A 19718-nucleotide genomic window follows, 5' to 3' on the forward strand; every position below is an offset into this window, starting at 1 on the left:
CTCATGCTACAATCGACACTTTGGAGTCCGGTCGATAAACCCTTCTCCGCCCATCTCACGATCCTGCAGTCAATTCTTGCCTGCTGCTCGTAGCGCCTCTTGAGCATCCTTGGCAACATGAGAGCTCCAAGTGTACTCAAACATGTCTGTCGGAAGAACGGCATCAGGCACGTATGATCGCAATTCGTCCATCATCTCACCCCGCCTTTCATCGTTGATCCTCGACATGAGCATAACAGTGACGGCTCTTCCATACCGAACCTTGTTGTAGAGCTCCAGCCTTTGCGGGATTTGGTCGACTGTCGTGTTTGCCGGGAAGAGGGCTCCTAGGGCAGCTCCGTCTTCCAGGGACTGCGCGCCTCCCTGTCCTTGGTCTGCTTTTGTCAGGAGACGTGTTACACAATTCAAGGATATACCACTTACGAGGAAGCATGGGATGAGCAGCGTCGCCGATCAGAACAGTCTTTCCGCGGTAGAACTTCTTTGGGGGATCTCTCGTGGCCAAGCTCCAGAGCTTCAAGTCCTCCGCCAGGCTGCACATCTCCACAATCTCGGGCGAGAACTCGGCATATGTCTTGAGGAGATCTACCAACTTGCCACCCGCAAGCCATGAAGAGTCTGATTCGAGTCCAGCATTCTCTGACGGGTGCATGGCGACAATGTTAAGCAGCTTGCCATAGCGACATGGGTATACAACGAGTCGACGATCGTAGGTAGTAAAAACGTGTTGGCAATCGAGGCCGAGTTTGGCAAAGAAGGGCCCGGTAAGAGGGTTCGAGTTGATCTTTTCGATGGGGACGAGGAATCGGAAAGTGTTTTGCATTGTGCTCTTTCGCACCGTCTTCTCTTGCGTCACGGCTGTGACGATCTTGGACTTCAGAGAGATTAGTGGCGTATAGAGCTCGAATATCATGGGCCAATACTTACGTGAACGCCATCGGCTCCAACGAGAAGATCAGCCTTATGTCTGGTTCCATCCTCGAGGACGATCTCTCCGGCTTCCGCATCCTTGGCACAAGAGTGTTAGAAGTAGGGTCACAACAGGGGTGGAGTCGGTGAAGCAAAGCAAGACTCACAGCAGACATGACACGGCTCGAGAGATGAATCTTGAGATTATCTCCATACGTCTCATGTGTAGCCAGTTTTCGTAGAGTATTGTGCAAGTCGACGCGGTGGGTGAGGAGCCATTCATCCTTAGTGTTGACCTTCTTCTGAACGATGTCTGTTGCCTGAGAGTAGTCTGTTAGCGCAGGCGCCTGACCGTCCTCCTTGTGTCAAGACGTACCACTGGCACAAAAATCAGTTTGCCTGTCTTGTCGTATACTTTGATGGCATTGCAGAAGACGGCTTGTAGATCATCAAAGTCACAATCCCACGACTTCAACACCCTCGTGGCGTTTGGAGGGATGTGAATCGCGGCGCCAATCTCGTTGAGGAACCTGGATTGTTCAAACACCTTGGCAAGTCAGTTCTTGCTCATCCTTAACTGATAATCTTTCGACCAACCTCGACTTTATGGCCGGCGCGAGTAAGGGCGATGGCAGCACCTAGGCCTCCCAGACCGGCGCCGACAATGATGATTTTGAGAGGCATGTGGGATGGCTTGAGAAGTCAAGGTAAAACCTGCAAGGATACTTGAAAGAGGTTATTCTCGCGTGCCGACGGCGAAGGGAGCTAACGATATATGAACATCGAGCAGGCCTTGTGACCTCTACCCGTTCCGTTCAGCATCTTTCAATACCATCCTTCAGTCACCAACCCGTCAACCGTGGCTTGCTCTACGGAGTGGCTTGAGACGCCACAACCGCTCGGTGACATGCTGCCGAGGCGCTCACTCCCACAGCAGTTCTTCGGCTCCACCGGGTGGTTGAGCTTCCCCGGCTTCTCCACACGGCCAATAAGCTGAAATGTTTGGGGAAACGTGAGCGGGCTCGGAACTATGGCCCGAGATAGTTGGCTGTGTCTGTTGTCAGCTTTCTGTTAAATGCCCAGGCTACTTCAACTGTCCCAACCTCTTCCCCGCTCGACAAGTCCATCTAAGCAACTCATTGTTAGCTCAACCTTTCACCTCGGTTCCGTCGACACTCTCGAAATATCCAATATGGTTACTGCCGACCACATTCGTGCCATCTTTGAGCCCATCGCTCGGGGTGACATGGCTTCTTTCTGGCCTCATGTTGAGCCCGATGTGGACTGGACGGTCAAGGGTGAGTTGGTCCCAACCCCGCGTCCTCTCACGTCGCCTAACAACGAAAATATCAGGCGCTCACTGCAAGATCTCTGGACATTACAAATCTGTTGCAGAGTTTCAGCAAGGCACAAGGCCTCTGTCTTCTACATGGGCTGGGCCATTGCACTTGGTTGTTCAAAACATTATTGTTGACGGCAATCAAGCAGCTGTTGAGCTCAAGGCCGTGGATACGACAACTAAGAGCGGAGACCCGTTTCCCAATGAGTACACTTGGGTCCTTGGTTTCAACGATAATGGCAAGATTGCGACTGTTCGAGCTTACATGGATACGTGAGTAGTCGTTTTTCTCGATATCATCCTTCTTGGAGACTGACCTGATCTTTCAGCGACCTTGTGACCCGTGTTATCGAAAAGAACTCATAGATGATGCATGTGGGCCATGGCAATGAGGATTTGTGAGCTAGCTTCCTTGCGATGCTTGGTTAAGGCAAGGTTGGCCTGCGACGTGGGTGATGGATTATAGACTTGAGAGGAAGCACATAGAATCGAGTCCCTTTCTCCGATACAATGTCGCTTTGCGTTCCCTGTGACCTGGGCATTTTTCCTTGATGGATAAGCGGCAAAGAAATGTCCAAGATGGCACATTGGTGTGTCTAATGCCCGCAGTGTTTCAATGGTCTTCAGACTCTCTAACCCCCTGGGAATTCTGGCCCAAGTCTAGCCATGAGTTATCTGAACAACGAGCTTCTACCTCGAGCAAGGTTGGATGCTTGGCAGCCGTATGGCTCTATTAATGTGAGCCCTCATTCTAGTTATGGTGAGATTGTTGCACTTTCAGTATGGCATGAATGATCTAATCTTCAATAATTGATATGTAGATCGTCTAATCTTATTCCTATCTAGTTCCTCCTCTGATGCTGAGGAAGATATTTCTCGGGGACACCAACTTCACCCACGTCCACGCCGTTGACAGTCCTTTCAGACGCCAGAAGAACAAAGATAACCCTAGCCGGCCTATCAGTCAGATTATTCCATTGGTGCATAGTCTAATGCGCGAAGTTAGTTCATCTGCAACATCAAGAGGTGCAACCACTCACAGCTTGTTGGACGACCAAATCCCCTGCTCGCACGATGGTGCGTGAACCATCTTCCAGAACCAACTCCAGTTCTCCCTCAAACACGATACCGTAGTCGAGCGATGCGGTTCTATGGTTATGTCCCTTGGAGTTTGCTGGGAAATCCACAACCCGGATGAGAGAGCCAGGAGTGTAGATGACTGGGGTGGAGCCCACTGGGTCTTTGTCGACGAGCTCAGCAGGATACTTCGAATTCTGCCAGAGAGTCACTGCGTCACTAGCAAAGGCCGAAACGGGCTGGAGCTCGGAGTCGGAGAGCAGTGCCGAGGTAGCACCTTTGTAGTAGGTGACTACACGTCGAAGAGGAGTTTTGGCACCGAGACCCATGTTGTCAGATGTTTTCTATTACTGTGGTATATGTTTGTTGGTTCCTCTGGCTCTTGAGACTATTAAATACTCTTTAGATTTATGTCTAGTCAATACACGACCAAATGAAGTGTTTCTATGGTGTGGAGTGTGATAACCGTCCCAGACCACAGCATCCGGCTTGTCCACACGGCTCCACACAGGAAGACACCTACTCGGCACGGAAAGTCTTCATATATTGTGCCTAGACTATTCATTTCAGAGTTCGGAATTGGGATATTGCTCTGGATATTCCGTCAAAAAGTTGGGGCCGACGCGAAGAGACGCCCTTCGTCACGGATGCTGCTCAATCCTCATTTCTTCATCTTCGATGCTGCTCATTATTGCCCCGAAGGTTCATTTTGAGGGCTTAAAAAGGATTGCTAATTCCTAGAAGGGTGCCTGTGATGCCTTAATATCGGGACACATCCCGAATTCTTGGTCAACAGCATCCATCTTTCATGAGACACCAAGGTGATTAAAGATGAGGGTCGCTCAACTTGTAGAATTCATCTCCAAGCTTAGACAGAATGGAACCCGAAATCTGTTGAAGGTGACTGTATAACTCTTGGTTGAGATTTGATATGTAAATCACACAATATTCTAAGAAAACACTTCTCATAATATCTTCAGTGTAAGGTAAGGGCTATAGAACCAGGAAAATCACACACGCTTAAAGAAATGCTGACTCGCACGATGAATGCCCACCGAAGTTCCTGAAATGGCGACCAACGTCAAGGCCAGCCCAACAATAAGACCACGCTCAAAGTAGCTCAGTCTTCCGCCCTTGGGTTGCTTGATCTTGCCGAGCCGCAGAGTCTGAGTCATGAAGGGCCAGAGAGCTTTGGCGCGGGTAGCAAGCTCTCGCACAGGCCGGAGTGGCTCTTGAACAATGAGCTTGTTCACGGAAAAGTCCTCCCTGGAATACAGCGACAGGCTGTCAGAAACTGATGAGGCGGACGGCGCAACGGCGACTAGAGTGGAACAGCGGTTAGCGACGCTTCGGTTGTAGCGTCGGCAGATGGTTCTTACCAAGTGACCATTGGGGAATGGTGTTGATGAAGACTTGGAGAGTCTTGCTGAAGACTGCAACGTAGAAGGATGACTTGGCTGCACCAAAGATGTATGTCGCCTGAGAGGGAGCGTTGTCATTTCTGTTACCGTCGTGTGAGAACCAGCTGATCAAGAAATAATATCATCATTGTAGACTTACAGCTTGCTCAGTATATCAATGCCGTGGTCCAAACTCCGAGTTGGGACCAGTAAAAGACCATTGTGGCTCTCAGTCAACAAGTCCGCCACAGGGGAGATAGTCTCAACTGTCAATGGGCTAACAAAACACGAAAATGTTAGACATATCAGATGGGGAGAATCTGGGACTCAACTCACTCAGAGCTGCTCAATGCGATAACGGCAGGAAGTTGGCCAGAAGGCTTTGTAGCCGTCCGCTTAGCAACAGAGGGAAATTTGGACTTCAATGCCTTGCTCAAAGCCTGAGTGTTATCCTGCCCAGTGGTCAAGGTCAACGACTCATTTGCCTTTGGGCCTGCACGGTTTATCAATCCTTCAAGATCGGCGATGAGTGTTTCGTCGACAAAGCATAGCCTTGGGACTCTCAGCGGGTTGTGGCGGGGACTGTCGATGGCAGCGTGGTAGAGATGAGTTGAGACAGCCTCCAAATCCTGAACGCTGCGATCGACAAACGCGGCGGGGATTCCAGAGGGTGGCGACAGAACCTTGACGAGCGGATTCTTTTGGTAGAGCTGCTTCAGCATGTTGGCCCTCTCTGACAAGTTTTGCAGAACAGCAACCCCGAAAAACTTGGTGCCGAGCTGATGTCGCGTGTCAGCCGAGTCATCATCCGTGACGGCGATGGCTTCGATATCCAAGCTCTCTTTGATGAGCCTCTGTAGCTCGACAGTGACTGCAGGAGCAGACTTGTTGGCCAGAACGACCACTGCGCTTCCAGCGGCGACAGCTGCGGCCAGTGGAGCCAGTGTGCTGGCAACAGGGGAGTAGGGAGATGGGTCAATCAGAGTCGGTCCCAATGCGACCAAGTTGTCAGTTGCGCTGGCGCCTCTCTTGATCAAGACCTCCTGGGATATGGACTTTGGGAAGTCGAGGCTATCGTAGAGGGTTTTGACGGTGCCGAGCGTCAATTGAAGCTCCTCGGCCGCGCTCTTGTCGGTGGTTTGCAGATCTGGCGATCGTTAGCCATGCCCGCCATAACAATGTGATTGACTATCGCATACCGTGTGTAAGGGCTCTGATCAAGCTAGCTGACGACTTTTTGACTATGCTGTGCAAAGAAGCAAGCTCTTTTTGTCGCTGCAGGACATTCTCGAGTCGACCTTCAGTCCAAGCTGCGCTGACGGTGCGATACAAGTCCGATACTGAAGCCATTTTAACCCGGTATCACGCAAAAATATGATGAGTGACGGGGCTCCATGACGAAGAAGCTATCCATATGCCTTTTGATATGATTCTCGACGCGTGTTTTGATCAAAACACGCCCGGAACTTCCGCGACGGCGAAGAGAGCGTCCTTCGGCTCGGCTCCACAGCGGGACCGACATGTGGCATTGAACATCTCAATCTCGCAGGCATTGGCTTCAAAGTTGACGGATGCGACGGAGCTTCATGAAGAATAAAATCATTTCCTTTCCATGGGCTATGGCGAGATTTTTGTATCATCTTTACCCATTGAAGGTTGAGTGAGGGCTATCAGCATGGGAAGTCTACCAACGACGAAAGGTGAGCGACCGAGACACTTGCCAGGGAAGCTGTAGCTAACCACGCGATTACAGCGCCAACTCCGGTGTTTCTCTTCGCCCATGGCTCTACAATGATGCTGGGCGAAGAGTCGGAGCCGGCCAAGATCTGGGAGGGGGTAGGAAATGAGTGTCTACGCCGTGGCATCAAGAGAATTGTCATGATGGTGAGGATAACTGCTCTTGATCAGGTTGTCCACTAACGCTAGCAGGGCGCTCACTGGGATGCCCCCTATGACACGGTCGAAGTCAGCATGAACCCCAACGCACAAAAAGACCCCGTCGGCAGCGTCACAGAGGCACGATACATGCCCTACAAGATGGTTCCGGACCTCGAGGGCGGCCAGCGAGTCATCGATATGCTCCAAGCAGCCGGCATCAACGCCAGAGCCAACCGCAAATTCGACTGGATCCACGATACATTTCTCATCGTTATCCGCATGTTCCCAAACTGCGTTCCGCTGCCCACCACAATTGTCTCCATGAACGCGCGATACGACCCCCATATGCATCTGAAAATTGGAGCTGCGCTACGGCCGTTGCGGTTTGAAGATACCCTCATCATCGGTAGCGGAGGTTCGGTGCACAATTTGTACCGCAATCACTGGCAGTGGATGATTCGCTTCAAGGACAATTTTGCCCAACCTGTTCCCCCAGGTGACTTTGCATTGGAGTTCCGGCAAGCTGTTGAGGATGCTGTCACGCAGAACACTGGCCCCGCGTTGCGACGAGCCGTCACCCGGCTGATGAAGCACCCGCGGTACAAGGAGGCCCATGGAACTGATGATCACTTCATGGCCACCATGTTTGCTGCCGGTGCCGCGGGTACTGAGGATGACGTTGGTCCGAATACGTTTATGGGAGAGTGTTGGGAGTTGGTCAATATGTGCAATAGCCAGTATCAGCTTGGGCCATGGGATTAGGTTAGAGCGAGTGTGTATTTAAGCCAGGAGGCATTGTGTAGATCTAATACAAAGCTCAATTCATAGCTTCTAAGAGAGAACTCTTAATCTTCTGTTCAATCCAATGGCGACGCTTCGTGATTTGCTCTTCCTCGATGCGATCTTCCGAACCATAACGCGCGCTTCTTCCTCCGCTCTGCCATTAACGCCGCGACACGGCCATATTAGATGTGGAAGCAACTAATATTAAGAGCGCTCATTAAAGGGGCAATCAATGATGTCTCCGTGCACAAAGTTCAATTCTCCTTTCAAGGGTGCTTATTGATGTCTACAGTAGAAGGTGCTCATCCCAGAATGCCCAAGCCCCCATTGGTTCAGCTCTACCACTCGCCTCCAACCTTTGAGAGACCAATACTCGTGACTCGTCCAGCAGTGCTCCTCCAAAGTTGGGCCCAGTTCTACACCGTTGTTAGCCACTATCGTCACTCGGTTCCATTTTCACGTACCGCCATGAAGCAACATCCCCAGACCATGACCCCACCAACGACTGTGAACAAGGGTGACTGCCGCCGCTCATCCCAGTCAAGATTTCGATTCACCGGTCGGTACTCGGGAATGTTTCTAAAGTTTCCTGGCCACCATTCGGGGTTGGAGACTGGGTACGGGACTGGAGGATGGGGGGCTAAGGTGGAATCAAAGTCGCTTGGTTGAGCTTCGCGTCGAATGTTGCCAGCGACAATCACTGTCCCAGGTTCCCCATCTCTCTGACGGTCTGTAGGTGATGAGGAATGGTGGATCTCGTAGTCTTCGAGTAGTCTGCTAGTGGCCGCGTCAAGCCGAAGCTGTCTCGCCTCGCTGGCAGTCGTCGCTGTCTCGGTCGCCATGTCGCTGCTGGTAGCTAGGTGCTAGTAAGTGAATCACGTTTAACGAAAGAAATTCAAGAGAATCGGAACAGTATTTGGGCTTTCCGTTCTTCGCGATGAGCAAAAATGGCGTGCTTGGGTATTGAAGCACCTTTGTTTACATCATCAACGAATGCCTCGGCCGAGTGTGGTCCCGAGCCGAACTGCCCACGCAAGCCTCAAACTGGCGATACCGGCAATTCCGCGAAACATAGTTGCTACAGCATAAGTATAGCATATTAAAGCGATTAATTTGATACGATCTATCAATTCATCTTTCGATATTTACGTCATCGACATCACTAAACTTTACTCGACAACATGGCTGAAAACAAGTTCCTAGAGATCGACAAAAGCAACTTTCCCTATGTCTTTATGAAGAATGTGGACATTCCTCTCAAGACATATGAAAAGGGCACTCTTAGAGCCAATGTCTTTTTACCTAAGGATGCCGCTCCTTACGGATCAAAGACTTATCCCGTCATTGCCACTTACGGTCCCTGTAAGTGAGAGTCGCGGATTAGACTTATGACTACCTAGTTGACTGACAAAAACAGATGGCAAAGATGTTCCATATGGTTCCTTCTACAAGAAGAGCTGGGAACAGGTCAACCCTGAGATGAAGTCTGCCCACTCAGCTTGGGAAACACCTGACCCGGCCTTTTGGACGAGCAAGGGCTATATCGTCGTGAGAACCGACGAGAGAGGCGCAGGCCAAAGTCCAGGTCTTCTCGATACCATGTCTCGCGGTACCAGCGAAGCATTCTTCGATGTTGTGGAGTGGAGCGCTGAGCAAGAGTGGTCTTCTGGCAAGGTCGGACTTCTGGGTATCAGTTACTATGCTGGAACTCAGTGGCGAGTTGCTGCTCGAAAGCCAAAGGGGCTCGCTGCCATTATTCCTTGGGAGGGCATGAGTGATTACTATCGTGACAGAGTCCGGCATGGTGGCATTTTGTCCGATAGATTTATCAGTGAGTTCATTTAGTTACATCACAACTGCGCTTGACTAACACTCTTGCAGAGTTCTGGTGGAACAACGGTGTTAGCCCAAACCAATATGGCAAGCCTGGTCGTGCAGCCCGAAAATGGGGCCAGGATACTCTGGAAGGTGACTTCGACGAGGAAACACTCCTCAAGAACCGCAGAGATCAAACGATAGACACGGCAGTTCACAAGTTCCGCGACGAGGAATACTATCGCACGAGGGACTTTGACATGGAGGCGATCGAAACCCCCCTCCTCAGTGTGGCCAACTGGGTAAGCTCCCCTTTCCATACTTGGTAGGATTACATCTAATATTTGTGTCAAGGGTGGAATTCTTCTGCATCTACGAGGAAACGTTCTCGGCTGGATGCGCGCCAGCTCCAAGTACAAGTTCCTCCACTTCATCGTCGGGAGACACGATCTCCCTTTCTACTATCCCGAGTCGGCCGAACTTCAACTTTCCTTCTTTAATTCATTCCTCAAGAACAACGATGTCGACGGTTGGAAGACAGGAAAACAGCCGAGAGTTCGCCTGTGCCTACGTAAGGGAGAGGCTGGTGTCGATGACCCAGAGCGTGAGAGGAGTTTCCCCAGCAGAGACGAAGCAGACTGGCCCTTGCCTGGAACTGAGTATACCAAGTTCTTCTTGACGCCAGATAATACGCTCAGCAAGTCGCCATCAGCCAAGTCTGGATCCATCCAATATGATGCACTGAAGGGGTGAGTCCACACAGACGATTCTAAAGATCTACAGCTAATGGTCACCCTCACAGCGAACCTATCACGTTCAAGTACACCACCCAGTCCAGTCTGGAGATTACCGGCCACATTGTCGCCCACTTGGCTGTGTCGGCATCGCGCAAGTCACCAGCCTCACCTCCACCATCTGACATCGACCTTTTCGTCACCCTTCGCAAGCTGAACAAGGAAGGCAAGGAAGTATTTTACACAGGCACAATGGGAGACCCCGTCCCCATCGTCAAAGGATGGCTCCGCGTTTCTCTCCGCAAAGTGGATACAGAAAATGAGTTCCACAGGAGTTTCCTGCCCTATCGCAATTACTATGAAAGCGAGGTTCAACCTGTGGAGGAAAATCAAAGGTACGAAGTCGATGTCGAGGTTTGGCCGACAAACGTTGTCTTGGAACCCGAGGAGACTCTGGTATTGGAGATTGCAGGCCATGATACTCAGGGTGTGGGCAATTTCTCTCACGATCACGAGGATGATAGAAGCCCCAAGGTCTTTGATGGGCTGAATACTGTGCATGTCGGTGGGGAAGCGAGTTGGCTGACCCTCCCGGTTATCAACGGCAGTAAATAGACAGACGGTACGGAGCAGACCACCGCAGCAATTCATCTTCTTTCAAGAGATTCTTATTCACATTAGAAGCATCATAGAATTCTATGTCTTAGAATTGAGTTGTCTCGGGCAGTATTTCACCCTCTAGGACTCTGCATAATCTTGGATACTGCACGGTCAATCCATCCTATGCGGCACAATGCTTGTCATTGTCATGTTCCTGCAGAGCCAAGCCCGCAGATAACTGATAGTGGCGCCTCGACGCCTCTTTACGCCCTGTCACCATGTCAAAATGTCAAGCCCCACGTCAACCCCTCATCGTGACGTCCGAAGAGGGCGCATTTAACCCCGCCAGATGTCTTGAGATCTTGCAGCTTTCAGATCCTCTCTCAGCTTTGTCAACTGTTAGGTTCTACTCTCAAGTGACACTTTCAGTATGGGCCTCGTCATTCCCACGGCAATTGGGGCCCTGGCCTTGTTGCTACTCTATCATCATGTCCTGCACCCAGCCTTTATCTCCCCCCTACGAAAGCTGCCAGCAGCACATTGGACATGTCATTTTAGCTCCACCTGGATTCTGGCAGCTCGGTTATACAGGCGGGAGAATAGGTCCTTGCACGAGGCACATATCAAACTCGGCCCCGTTGTCAGAATCGGGCCTGCGGAAGTAAGTGTTGACGGTGTCGAGGGTATGAGAGTCATATATCAAGGAGGCTTCGAAAAGGGCTTTTGGTACAGCGTCTTTTCCAATTACGGGTAAGTAGCACCATCAGGACTTCTGTTCCTAACAGACAATCTGACTTGGCTCCTAGCGTCCCCAATATGTTTTCCACTGGCTCGTCCAAGCACCACTCGGCCCGGAAACGCATGGTTGCAAACGTCTATTCCAAGTCATACCTTCAGTCGTCGCAAGCGAGCAAGGCTCAGATGACTCACATTGTCTTTCAACGGCTCCTACCAGCGCTCTCGGGACATTCATCCAAAGACAAGTTGGCGTCCAGTAGCTCAGAGAACGTCGCAACTGCAGCTCCTGCCGATGTCGAAGTCTTTGGTCTTTTCCTCGCTCTTGCCATGGATGTCATCACTGCATATCTCTTTGGCTTGTCCAATGGCACAGACTTCATTCAAGACGAACAATACCGTCAGTCTTGGCAAGAGATGTATCTTGCTCGCGCCAACTATCCATTCTGGACGCAAGAGGTACCCAATTTGACCGCTGCTTGTGCGCGTTGGCTCCCCTGGCTCAGATTGTATCCGAAATGGGTTGACGAGTCAAATGCCAAGCTCTCGCAATGGAACTTGAATCTCTGCCAAGGAGTCACCAAGAATGCAGAGAAAGATACTACGCAAGGCCGATCACATCAAGCAAAGTCCAGCACAGAACCATGTGAAGAGCCTGTTGTTTTCAATGCCCTGCAATATGGTATTGACCGCGAGTTGCGAACTAACGGAGAGAAAAGCATCCTGTACAAGACGAGCATTTGCGAGCGTGAGCTTGCTGTAGCCTCTGAACTTATGGATCACTCGCTGGCAGGTCATGAGACTACGGGGATGGTTCTCACATATGCAACATGGCATCTTTCAAGATCTCCAGATCTACAAGAGCAACTTCGTTCCGAGATCATCCCCATCGGGCCCTCACTCAGACTTGGTCGGCCATCTACAGCCGAGGTCAACGATTCCGGTAGTTCAACATCCGGCCCAAGCCTACCGGATCTAAAGGCTCTGGATGCTCTGCCACTTTTGAACGCAATCGTCATGGAAACTCTTCGCCTGCACGCGCCTATTCCTGGACCCCAACCACGCGACACGCCCAAGGACGGTTGCAACATAGCGGGCTATCACATCCCCGGGGGTGTAAGAATCGCATCAATGGCTTACAGCCTTCACCGCGATCCAAAAGTTTTCCCGCAGCCCGAATCATGGAAGCCGGAGCGATGGTTGCCTCAAGATGGCATGGATACGGAGACGAGTCACCGTGAGATGCATCGGCAATTCTGGGCTTTCGGAAGTGGAGGACGTATGTGCGTTGGCTCCAACTTTGCTCTCAATGAGATGAAAGTCATTCTTGCTGCTATTTACGCCAATTTCCGGACAACTGTTGTTAATGACGACGGAATTGAGCAAGAGGACGCTTATACGGCGAGGCCGGTCGGTGAGCAGTTGGTCTTGAGGTTTCACCCATTGGATATCTAAGTATCGAGGCCTTGTTCATGTGCCCGAAGTTCATTTCCCGTGAGTAGATAGCTAGGCGAAGAAAACTTACTTGAGCTGTCATCAGAGGACCGTGAGTGGATGACGAAAATCCCTAAGAGAGAGTCTCTCAGTTCAAAACAAAGACAGACAACGTGGATTATGGGAGCAGTTCTTGTGCTCTCGGGTGTTTACGATCTATAATAATAATAATGAAAATTCCACATTTCAGGGATATGCATCGTAAGACCTCTGGAACCTTTACCATCATTCACCACCATTTTTTGTCTAAAAGATGTTGTTCCCCAGCATTCTCAGAAGGGTGTAGGGTAATCAATCCGGCGCCGACCCGAAACTGTGGGGCCGGCTTTGCCGATGTCCGGTGTGGAGACGGCTTCTTGAGATCTTCTATTAAGCCCGCAGCGAACACTTTTCCCAACTCGAGAGCATTTTCGGCGTTAGTACTTTTAGTTTGGCACTTGATAGCATACAAATAAGCATTGGGAGCCAAGAGAACTCGGCAAGCCAGGTCCCAATGGCGATGTTCCAGTTCTTCCTCAGCTATGGCATTGCTATAGGCATAGCTCTGTCTGCTTTCTATGTATGTCCAAGTTTGCAGAGGCCTTGGGCTTTCCTCCCCCTTCTCGCGTATTACTTTGCTAAAATCTTCAAGATGATTTCCAAGGCAAAGATTGCTCTTCTTGGGCCGTTATCTAATGTCCCGGGTCCGGTTGTTGCACGATGGACAAACCTAGTGCTCAAATACCACACCTTGTCGGGTCGCCGTATACAGTATTTGGACTCACTTTTCTCACGTTACGGTTCGTTGATAATTCGAAGGTGCATCTTGATGCATGGGACTAAATATGTATTATCTAGGCGCGGTGGTTCGGGTGAGTCCTAATGAAGTCGGCATCAATAACCCCGATGCAGTCCGGATCATACAAAAAGTATCCGGTGGCTTCGACAAGTCTGCCTGGTACGACATGACAGGCCCGGGAATGCTTGGTATGAGAGACCGTGAGAAGCATTCGCGACGGCGCCGGCTCCTGGCCCATCCTCTAAGCAACTCATCCTTGCCGGCTTTTGAACCGCTTATCCAGGCCAAAGTTGACTTGGCCATGGATCAGATGGAAGCTGAGAACAGAAAGCTGGGGTACACCGATGTCCATAAATGGTTCAGCTTTATGGCTACAGATATTATCGGTGACCTGACCTTTGGCAGCTCTTTCAGAATGCTGGAGCAAGGAAGAGTGAGTGTCATTATTCCACGCATGGCCGGTCCAACTAATACATCCTCGACAGAGAAGTCAGTACGTGGAAGATCTCCAAGCTGCCATGCCCACAGTTCACAAGCGGATCGAGCTCGCCCCATCTTTTGACATGCTCTTCTTGCTTCCGCTCCCGAAGATCCGACAGGTCACTGCCAGGTTTCAACGCATTATGAGCTACGGGAGAGAGTCCATTCGACGCCTACAACTCGCCCAACAGGCCGGAACGCTGAACACGCCGTTCTTCTTTGACAAGATCATGAACCCAAAGGACAAGGAGAACGCCTTGACCGATGTGGAAATGGAGGAAGAGGCTGCGGAGCTCATGGTCACTGGAACCGACACGACGTCAAACACATTGACTTACTTGGTATGGTCGGTCCTCAGGGATCCAGCGATTCGGAACAGGCTCGAGGCAGAGGTGGAAACACTACCTCCAAAGTATAAAGACTCTGACGTTTCTAAGCTGGCTTACCTGAACGCTGTCGTTCAGGAGTCCCTTAGGATGTACGGTGCTGCTTCTGGTTCACACTCGAGAGATGTTCCACGTGGTGGTTGGGAGGTTGCAGGCTACTTGATCCCAGACACGGCGACAGTTCTTACGCAAGCATACTCGCTGCACCGCCTTCCTGGGATATTTCCCAACCATAATATGTAAGCTGACTCTCGTATTTTCCTCCAACAAACCTATTGGTTGACATAATCTCAAGATTCGATCCCGACCGCTGGCTGAACGCTACGCCCGAGATGCAAGGGTCTTTCATTCCTTTTGGTGGAGGGCCTCGAAGTAAGCGGACGTTTTTCAAGGTTAAGGGGCCGTTTACTGATAACCGCAGTTTGTGTTGGCATCCATCTTGCATACATGGAGCTCCGATTGACGACAGCCGCCTTCTTTCAGAAATTTCGAGGCGCGGCTGTGCATCCATCTCTGACAGAAGATGAGATGGATCTGGAGAATTACACGTTGATTGCTCCGAAGGCGCACAAATGCCTCATCAAGCTATAAGTTCTAACATCAGCAAATGCTAGCCCAAGATATTAGGTAGCGGGACGTATCAGATGCGGTAAGATAAGGCACATGGGAGGAGACACATTGGTGGTCAGTACAGTAAATGTGCTATTTTTCACGATCCCAAAAGATGGGAAACTATATCCTGTTGTTCATGTTAATATAATCTCTTTGGACTGTATCCAAGATGATGGGTAGCAAGAGTACAGAGGAGATCGAGGATGGTTGCCACTACTCGCCGTACATCATACTAGCCAAGTCCAACAACCAGACACACCTGGACCAGCCGTCGCCATTCAACCGAGCACCCATTCTGTTGCAAGCCAGCAGACCCGCAAAAGCAATGATCTACCCAGTCTCACCCCGCAATCTGACCCCATGAGTTGGTCATGCTTGGCCAAGCCGCTCGGCTCCACGTCAGCGGCTGTCGCGGGGAAGCTCCACCACCGCCGGGACCGTTCCGAAGACAGACAGGGTCTCAAGACGGGTTTTTTTTCTCAGCGTTAAATGCAGTACTAGGCCCTTTTGCATTGATGTTATTTCTACGATAAAGAAGCCATCCCCATCAAATTTTGTCGCGAATCGGGCATTCTCTTTGCAACATTTACACATCAACGAACTTCAGAGCTGCCAAGTTAACAAGATGGGCATCAACCGTGTTGTTCAGTTTCAGTTCAAGTCTGATGTCACTAATGATGCCATTGACAAGGTACAGAGTTGTCATCCTGAGTGTCTACGATTTTCCATGGCTTACAAAGTTGAACCTAGGTTTCATCCAAGATCCTGGCGCTGAAGGACGGTTGTCTCCATCAAGAATCCAAGAAACCGTACATCCAGTCCATCCAAGGCGGCGCAGACAACTCCCCCGAGGGACTTCAGGTACGAACGAACACTTTTTCTGGGTCTTCCTTATCGTAATCTTTTAGTTACGTAGCTGACACGGTAAGAATAGGGAGGAATCACTCATGCATTCGTCATCCAATTTGCAGGAATCGAAGACAGGGACTACTACGCGCTCAAGGACCCCGTCCACCTCGCTGTCGTGGATGAGCTGGGCCCTATGGTAGAGAAGGTTCAGATCATTGACCTCCCCAGGAACGATTAAGCAGAGATGGGCGGAGACTCATCATGGGAGATGTTTGTGGATGCAAGTAGAGCTTGATTAGAAACACGCGACAATAGAATAGCGCCATTCAGATACACTTGTCCAAATCCCTATTTGTACTTGAGTCCGTGCTATACTCTCAGTCTCACACTTCTCAACCAAACAGGTTCAACAAGAGGGGGCAACGAAGCCTCATGGGGAGGGAAACCTGGTCGAGACAGTTTGAGGTATCGCCTACTCATACGAGGTGTCACAAGAGGCCCAGACTGTCACTATTTCCCAGCACCCTAAAGCCTCAATGCCGAATAGCGAGAAAAAATAATCAGCAACCGGCATTTCAACCGGTTATAGCGTCGGAATGTCGGAATCGCGCGGGGTACAGGCAAACGCATCGACACTCGGCTCCACGCCAGGGATGTGTAAGAGAGATCAAACCCGAGGCTACCTATTCGCAGGGATGACCTCGATCGTGCGGGGAAGGTAGATCGCTCTGATCTGTAGAAAAGAAACCTGCCTGACATATTGGACTTTTCAAACGAAACAGGACAGTCTAGCATTGAGGATATCCGACACCATGGCGATCATCACAGAGATCACAGGTCTCATCCGGGAACACCTCCCCATCATAGCCGCCGTTCTTGTGCTGGTGCACCTTGCCCGCAACTACTTCACCCGAGGCGTTTCTGAAGTTCCTGGACCATTCCTCGCCAGGTTCTCTAACCTATGGAGGTTCATTGATGTAGCCAGAGGAAAGGCGGAGGAGACGCATCTCAAACTACACCAAAAATATGGACAATACGTACGTCTTGGGCCTAACCTGGTCAGTGTCCAGAACTTGGACGCGTTGAAGGTCATCTACGGAGTCAACAAAGGATACACAAAGGTAATGTGGCATGTCTTGGCGTCGAATCGTTGATTGACAATTTCCCAGACGAAATTCTATGAGCCGCAGCAACAGCTCTTCAATGGAAATCCCACGCAAACTCTTTTCACGACCCTGGATGAGGACTTTCATGCCAGGATCAAGCGTCCAATCTCGTCGGCTTACTCCATGAGCACATTAACTGAGTTTGAGGTCTTTGTGGACAAGACTATCCACACCATGATCGGTAAACTCGATGAGTTTGCTAGAGATGGTCGCGTCTGCGATATGGCTACTTGGCTGCAGTACTGTATGAAAGGCCCTTCAGTTAAAGAGACCGGAAGCTAAGATGTCGTTCTAGATGCCTTCGATGTCATTGGAGAGCTCACCTTTGGCAAACCTCTCGGCTTTTTGGAACAAGGAAAGGATATCAGCAACATCATGCTCTCGCTGGAAAGAAACCTAGATTATGCAGGCATGGTATGTGAACAAGGCCTCTTTCCGCCACATGTCTTTTCCCTCCCACTAACAGTCTTCCAGGTTGGACAGATGCCCTGGCTGGACCATCTCATCGTCAAGAATCCCATCAGACGCATGATGGGCGGTAGTGCAACTGGAGCAATTGCCAAATTTGCCCGCGAATGCCTGGACGAACGACTGGGGCGCGGTGATACAAAGTCTGAGAAACCTCTTCGACGGGATTTTCTGACTCGTTTCCTTGAGGCCAAGGTGACGCATCCCCAAGTCGTCACCGATCGACAGGTCTTTTCGTACACCCTTAGTAACGTCAATGCTGGATCTGATACAACTGCAATCTCACTTCGAGCAGTTCTTTACTACCTGTTGAAGAATCCTCCTATTCTCGAAAAAGTGTGCAAGGAGATTGAACACGCGCACAACGAAGGCAAGTTCTCTATCCCGGTGACCTGGAAGGAGAGTCAAGAGCTACCGTACCTTGACGCGGTCATCAAGGAGGCTCTTCGTCTTCATCCCGCAGTTGGACTGCTCTTGGAAAGAATCGTACCTGAGGGTGGTCTCCAGCTACCAGACGGTCCTTTCCTCCCCGCCGGAGCTGTGGTCGGCATCAACCCTTGGGTCATGCACCACTCTCCCATCTTTGGCGAGGACTTGGACTCCTTTATACCTGAGAGATGGCTCCAGGGTGCAAAAGAGACAAAGCAGCAATACGACGCCCGAAAGTCTGAGATGCTTGGTGCTACTTTCACGTTTGGCGCGGGATCTCGTACTTGCATTGGCAAGAACATTAGTTTGCTGGAGATTTACAAGGCCATACCGACTCTTCTCTATCTCTTCAAGGCAAGTATTCGTTTCCAAAGTTTTCCTTTTGCTAGTTCCAGCTAACATAATTTCTAAATAGATCGAGTTGGATGAGCCAGAGAAGGAGTGGGAGACGTGTAACGCTTGGTTTGTTCGTCAGAAGCATATTAATGTTAGGTTGACCAGAGTGAGGCGATGAAGATTGTGGGAATATTGTTGAATTATTTCTACCTTCACTTTGATAGTTTTGGTCAGCCACAATTTCTTGTAGCATGAGGCTATGAGCATCCTTGTCAATCATCTATGTGGCATCCTCACTACCTATAGTACGACTCCCAAACCTTCGCCACCTACATACAAGAGCTCCCCTGATTCATGGTAGTTTTAATGCTTAAACCCACCTAATTATCATGTCCCAGTATTAATTTGTCATCATAGTATAGTTCCGGCATCACCAGGAACCCTTGACAAATCGTGAGAGGGAAGCCTCTGGCCGAACGCTTTGAGTCATCTACACACAGGACGCCATAACTGTAAATTAGAAGTTTTGGTCTTCTTCTTGATGCAGAATTGTTCTATCCTATCTAGTAACTCTATTTAATCGAATCTTCCTCGCGAGAATACTTCGAGAGATTCGTCTAGTGCTGCAACTGGGCCAGTCTTTCCGCAATAACCTTTGATGCCTTACGATCACTGACTCGCTTCCACCATGCTGTCACGTTCTTCCGCGAGTCAATCAGGTCTGGGAGCTGGAGACGGTCTTTGATGAAGCCAATCCAAGGAATATGGAAAAGGTCCACCAAGCCGTAGTTCTGTAAGTCGTCGAGTCAGTATTGATGTCAAACACCGAGACTGGGGATTTCCAACCTGGCCAGCAAGATAATCCTGCTTCTCCAGGATTTTCTCGTAGTAGTCGAGAACCTGGGCAAGCTGCGCCTTATGCTGGGCTACGATTTTCTGATCTGTCTCTCCCAGCGATAGCACCCTAGGTCGCGTCAGTGAGTCCATGTCAGAAGTCCGTCCAGGAGAAAGAGGGCATACTTTTTGAATATCAGTTCAAAGCCAAGAGTTGAAACACTTGGCTCGAAATACGCGTATTCGACACTGGCAGCCTGCTCGAATGCTGCTAGCGCTTCAGGGTTGGATGGCGGGCCGAGAGGGGAGGAGTGCTTGTTGGCGAGATATCGGCAAATGGCTCGTGACTCGAAGATCTTCAGATCGCCATCTTCGTATGCCGGCACCTTTGCAAATGGATGGTGTTCCTCAACATAAGTTGAGCTCTGTGAGCACGTGTGAGCCCCCAGCTCTTGACAAAAGCATCATTTTCCAGATAAACTAACCCGATGCTCTGCCTTGGCAAAGTCCAAGGTTTTCAAGTCATACTCAACTCCCAGCTCCTCGAGAAGCAACAAGACTCTGCGAGCTCTGGTAGAGGGAAGGTTTCCGTAAACTGTGGGTGTCATTGTGAAGG

The 19718-nt window shown here is 50.3% G+C and overlaps 11 protein-coding genes across 11 annotated transcripts; 7 read left to right on the plus strand and 4 right to left on the minus strand.

Moving 5' to 3' along the window:
* Positions 1–69: 69 nt before the first annotated feature.
* LRP88_11264 (uncharacterized protein) lies at positions 70–1593 on the minus strand (the record flags this gene model as incomplete). The annotated part of the gene is made up of 6 exons (XM_083247694.1): positions 70–374; positions 424–874; positions 928–1008; positions 1077–1229; positions 1286–1456; positions 1507–1593. The coding sequence occupies 6 exons, from the start codon at positions 1591–1593 to the stop codon at positions 70–72; spliced, it is 1248 nt and encodes a 415-aa protein (XP_083096842.1).
* A 508-nt stretch (positions 1594–2101) lies between these two features.
* Positions 2102–2614, plus strand: LRP88_11265 (nuclear transport factor 2 family protein; the record flags this gene model as incomplete). The annotated part of the gene is made up of 3 exons (XM_083247695.1): positions 2102–2207; positions 2305–2521; positions 2578–2614. 3 exons carry the CDS (start codon positions 2102–2104, stop codon positions 2612–2614), a joined length of 360 nt encoding a protein of 119 aa, XP_083096843.1.
* A 476-nt stretch (positions 2615–3090) lies between these two features.
* LRP88_11266 (cupin domain-containing protein) lies at positions 3091–3654 on the minus strand (the record flags this gene model as incomplete). The annotated part of the gene is made up of 2 exons (XM_083247696.1): positions 3091–3237; positions 3289–3654. The coding sequence occupies 2 exons, from the start codon at positions 3652–3654 to the stop codon at positions 3091–3093; spliced, it is 513 nt and encodes a 170-aa protein (XP_083096844.1).
* Positions 3655–4335: 681 nt separating this feature from the next.
* Positions 4336–6075, minus strand: LRP88_11267 (uncharacterized protein; the record flags this gene model as incomplete). Its single annotated transcript, XM_083247697.1, has 5 exons — positions 4336–4646; positions 4705–4826; positions 4886–5002; positions 5062–5872; positions 5925–6075. The coding sequence occupies 5 exons, from the start codon at positions 6073–6075 to the stop codon at positions 4336–4338; spliced, it is 1512 nt and encodes a 503-aa protein (XP_083096845.1).
* A 325-nt stretch (positions 6076–6400) lies between these two features.
* On the plus strand, positions 6401–7365 carry LRP88_11268 (Extradiol ring-cleavage dioxygenase, class III enzyme, subunit B; the record flags this gene model as incomplete). Its single annotated transcript, XM_083247698.1, has 3 exons — positions 6401–6425; positions 6479–6600; positions 6652–7365. The coding sequence occupies 3 exons, from the start codon at positions 6401–6403 to the stop codon at positions 7363–7365; spliced, it is 861 nt and encodes a 286-aa protein (XP_083096846.1).
* Positions 7366–8567: 1202 nt separating this feature from the next.
* On the plus strand, positions 8568–10550 carry LRP88_11269 (cytochrome P450; the record flags this gene model as incomplete). Its single annotated transcript, XM_083247699.1, has 5 exons — positions 8568–8748; positions 8804–9217; positions 9268–9503; positions 9556–9950; positions 10004–10550. 5 exons carry the CDS (start codon positions 8568–8570, stop codon positions 10548–10550), a joined length of 1773 nt encoding a protein of 590 aa, XP_083096847.1.
* A 415-nt stretch (positions 10551–10965) lies between these two features.
* Positions 10966–12725, plus strand: LRP88_11270 (cytochrome P450; the record flags this gene model as incomplete). Its single annotated transcript, XM_083247700.1, has 4 exons — positions 10966–11285; positions 11342–11408; positions 11491–11524; positions 11575–12725. The coding sequence occupies 4 exons, from the start codon at positions 10966–10968 to the stop codon at positions 12723–12725; spliced, it is 1572 nt and encodes a 523-aa protein (XP_083096848.1).
* Positions 12726–13263: 538 nt separating this feature from the next.
* Positions 13264–14999, plus strand: LRP88_11271 (cytochrome P450; the record flags this gene model as incomplete). Its single annotated transcript, XM_083247701.1, has 6 exons — positions 13264–13323; positions 13396–13543; positions 13602–13975; positions 14028–14647; positions 14704–14780; positions 14830–14999. The coding sequence occupies 6 exons, from the start codon at positions 13264–13266 to the stop codon at positions 14997–14999; spliced, it is 1449 nt and encodes a 482-aa protein (XP_083096849.1).
* A 646-nt stretch (positions 15000–15645) lies between these two features.
* Positions 15646–16107, plus strand: LRP88_11272 (stress responsive A/B barrel domain-containing protein; the record flags this gene model as incomplete). The annotated part of the gene is made up of 3 exons (XM_083247702.1): positions 15646–15711; positions 15771–15881; positions 15955–16107. 3 exons carry the CDS (start codon positions 15646–15648, stop codon positions 16105–16107), a joined length of 330 nt encoding a protein of 109 aa, XP_083096850.1.
* A 574-nt stretch (positions 16108–16681) lies between these two features.
* LRP88_11273 (cytochrome P450) lies at positions 16682–18518 on the plus strand (the record flags this gene model as incomplete). Its single annotated transcript, XM_083247703.1, has 5 exons — positions 16682–16957; positions 17039–17279; positions 17331–17449; positions 17510–18290; positions 18493–18518. 5 exons carry the CDS (start codon positions 16682–16684, stop codon positions 18516–18518), a joined length of 1443 nt encoding a protein of 480 aa, XP_083096851.1.
* A 367-nt stretch (positions 18519–18885) lies between these two features.
* On the minus strand, positions 18886–19710 carry LRP88_11274 (glutathione S-transferase; the record flags this gene model as incomplete). The annotated part of the gene is made up of 4 exons (XM_083247704.1): positions 18886–19059; positions 19115–19232; positions 19289–19527; positions 19588–19710. The coding sequence occupies 4 exons, from the start codon at positions 19708–19710 to the stop codon at positions 18886–18888; spliced, it is 654 nt and encodes a 217-aa protein (XP_083096852.1).
* Between the last annotated feature and the right edge of the window lie 8 nt (positions 19711–19718).

The sequence above is a fragment of the Fusarium phalaenopsidis genome (assembly GCF_050370095.1).
Source record: "Fusarium phalaenopsidis strain FUZ10S chromosome Unknown contig_32306, whole genome shotgun sequence".
Classification (NCBI taxonomy): Eukaryota; Fungi; Ascomycota; class Sordariomycetes; order Hypocreales; family Nectriaceae; genus Fusarium; species Fusarium phalaenopsidis.